General features: G+C 74.8%; 1 protein-coding gene across 1 annotated transcript; it reads right to left on the bottom strand.

The window, feature by feature from the left end:
- Positions 1-604: 604 nt before the first annotated feature.
- Positions 605-1,841, bottom strand: LOC113942142 (protein turtle homolog A-like). The gene is made up of 2 exons (XM_027633282.1): positions 1,639-1,841; positions 605-1,605 (listed from the first exon to the last, which is right to left on the bottom strand). The coding sequence occupies exons 1-2, from the start codon at positions 1,839-1,841 to the stop codon at positions 663-665; spliced, it is 1,146 nt and encodes a 381-aa protein (XP_027489083.1). The 3' UTR covers positions 605-662.
- Between the last annotated feature and the right edge of the window lie 212 nt (positions 1,842-2,053).

Genomic DNA, 2,053 nt, shown 5'->3' with positions numbered 1-2,053 from the left:
TTCTCCTGAGGGGGAGGGAAAGGGGGGGGAAAGGGGGAGCGAGGCCACGAGGGGTGAGACCCCCGGGGTGGGGGTGAGACCCCGGGGATGAGGGTGAGACACTGGGGTGGGGGTGACACCCCCTGGGTGGGGATGACACTCTGGGAATGGGCATCAGGAGAGACCCCAAGGAGTGAGACCCTGGGCTGGGGGTGAGACCCCTGGGCTGGGGTGAGACCCTGGGGATGGAGGTGAGACCCCCGGGGTGGGGTGAGACTCTGGGGATGGGAGTGAGACCCTGGGATGGGAGTAAGGCACCAGGATGGGGGTGAGACCCTGACGATGGGGGTGAGGCACCAGGAATAAGACCCCAGGAATGGGCATCAGGAGAGACCCCAAGGAGTGAGACCCCAGGGACGGGCATCAGACCCCGGGGCTGGGCAGAAGGAGAGACCCCAGAGTGAGACCCCCGGGCTGGGCACGTTCCCCAAGGCATCAGATCCCACCGAACGGTGCCGGGACAGACCCCGAGTCCCCCCGAGGGACACAGCAGGGACCCCCAGGGGGGTGTCCCCGGGGTGCCGCAGGGCCGGGAGGCAGCGGGACAGCCCCGTGCCAGGGCACCCCCGTGCCAGCCCCGCCCCGGGCCCGCCCCGGCCCCTCCCGGCGGTCCCGCCCGTGTCTCACCTCTTGCCGATGCCCAGGAAGGTGCCCCCCGGGGCCGGGGCCAGCGAGGGGGGCCGCAGGAAGGAGCCGCTGCCGCGGCCGCTGCTCTGGCTGGTCAGGCTGCCCCGAGGGAGCTGCTCGGGGGGGGGGGCCCCGGGGGCCGGGGGGCGCGCCGGGGGCTCAGACTCCGGGGGGGGGGGGGGCGGGGGGGGGGGGGCACAGCGGGGCCAGGCGGGCGAGCCGGGCAGCGAGGCCTTGGAGGGTCCCAGGGGCAGCCGGGGGGGCTGGAGGAGGAGGGCGGCGGTGCCGGGGGTGGCGGGGGGGGAGGTGGCGTTGGCACAAGTGTCGATGCAGTCCGGGCACGGCGCGGGCGGGGGGCCGGCGGGGGGGTGCCCGCCAGCACGGGGGGGGTCCCCGGGCTCCTCCTCCTCCTCCTCCTCCTCCTCTTGGGGGGGCCAGTCGCCGTCCACGCACATCTCCTTGAAGAAGGGCAGGCTGAGGTACTGCAGGATCCCGCTCATGGCCGGGGGGGCCGCGGGGCGACAGTCCCGGCCCGGGGGGGGCTCGGGGGGCTCCCGGGCGGGGCTGTAAGGCAGGGTGGTGCTGCTGGTGGTGCTGGTGGTCGCGGCGGAGGCCACGGGGCTCACGTCGATGATGCACAAGGCCCCGGCCCCCTCCTCGGCCACGGGGCTGCTGCTGCTCCCCCCGTAGCCGAAATAACGCCCGTGCCGGTGGTCGCCGGCGCGCCGGGGCTGCCCCGAGGGGTGGGGGCGCAGCGAGACCCCCCTGCGCCACACGGGCTCTTCCTCCTCCTCCTCCTCCTCTTCCTCCTCCTCCTCCTCCTCCTCGGGCTCCGGGGGCTCCGCGGGCTGCGGGGGGGGGTCGCTCTCCAGCACGAAGCGCCCGTCGGGGCCGCGGCGGATCCGCTCGAGCGGCGCCGGCTCTCGTAGCCCGGGGCCGCTCTCTCGTAGCCCGGGGCCGCTCTCTCGTAGCCCGGGGCCGCTCTCGTAGCCCGGGCAGCCGGCGATGCTGAGCCCCAGGCTGGTGCCCGCCTTCTCGCCCCAGAGCAGTGCCCGCTGCAGGCTCTGGCACGGCGAGGGCTGCAGCTTCAGCTTCAGCGCACTGTCGGGGCTCCCAGGGCCACCAGGAAGGCTGCGGGGAGGGGACACACGGGCGGGGCTGCAGCACCCCCGCATGGGCCGGCCCGGGTCACCCCCTTCACCCCCTCGGTGCTCGCCCCGGTTCTGCTCTCCGGCCAAAAATGCCCCCCCGGGGAGAGTTTGGGGGCAGCGCTGACCCCGGCAGCCCGGCCCTCATGGCCCCGGGCAGTGGCAGAGGGGGGGATGTCCCCAAGCTGTCCCCAGGCTGTCCCCGGGCTGTCCCTAAACTGTCCCTAAACTGTCCCTAA

Source organism: Corapipo altera, unplaced genomic scaffold (assembly GCF_003945725.1).
Source record: "Corapipo altera isolate COAL_440 unplaced genomic scaffold, ASM394572v1 57358, whole genome shotgun sequence".
NCBI lineage: Eukaryota > Metazoa > Chordata > Aves > Passeriformes > Pipridae > Corapipo > Corapipo altera.
The sequence above is the reverse complement of the archived record's forward strand: the minus strand, read 5'-3'. Positions and strand labels throughout refer to the sequence as shown.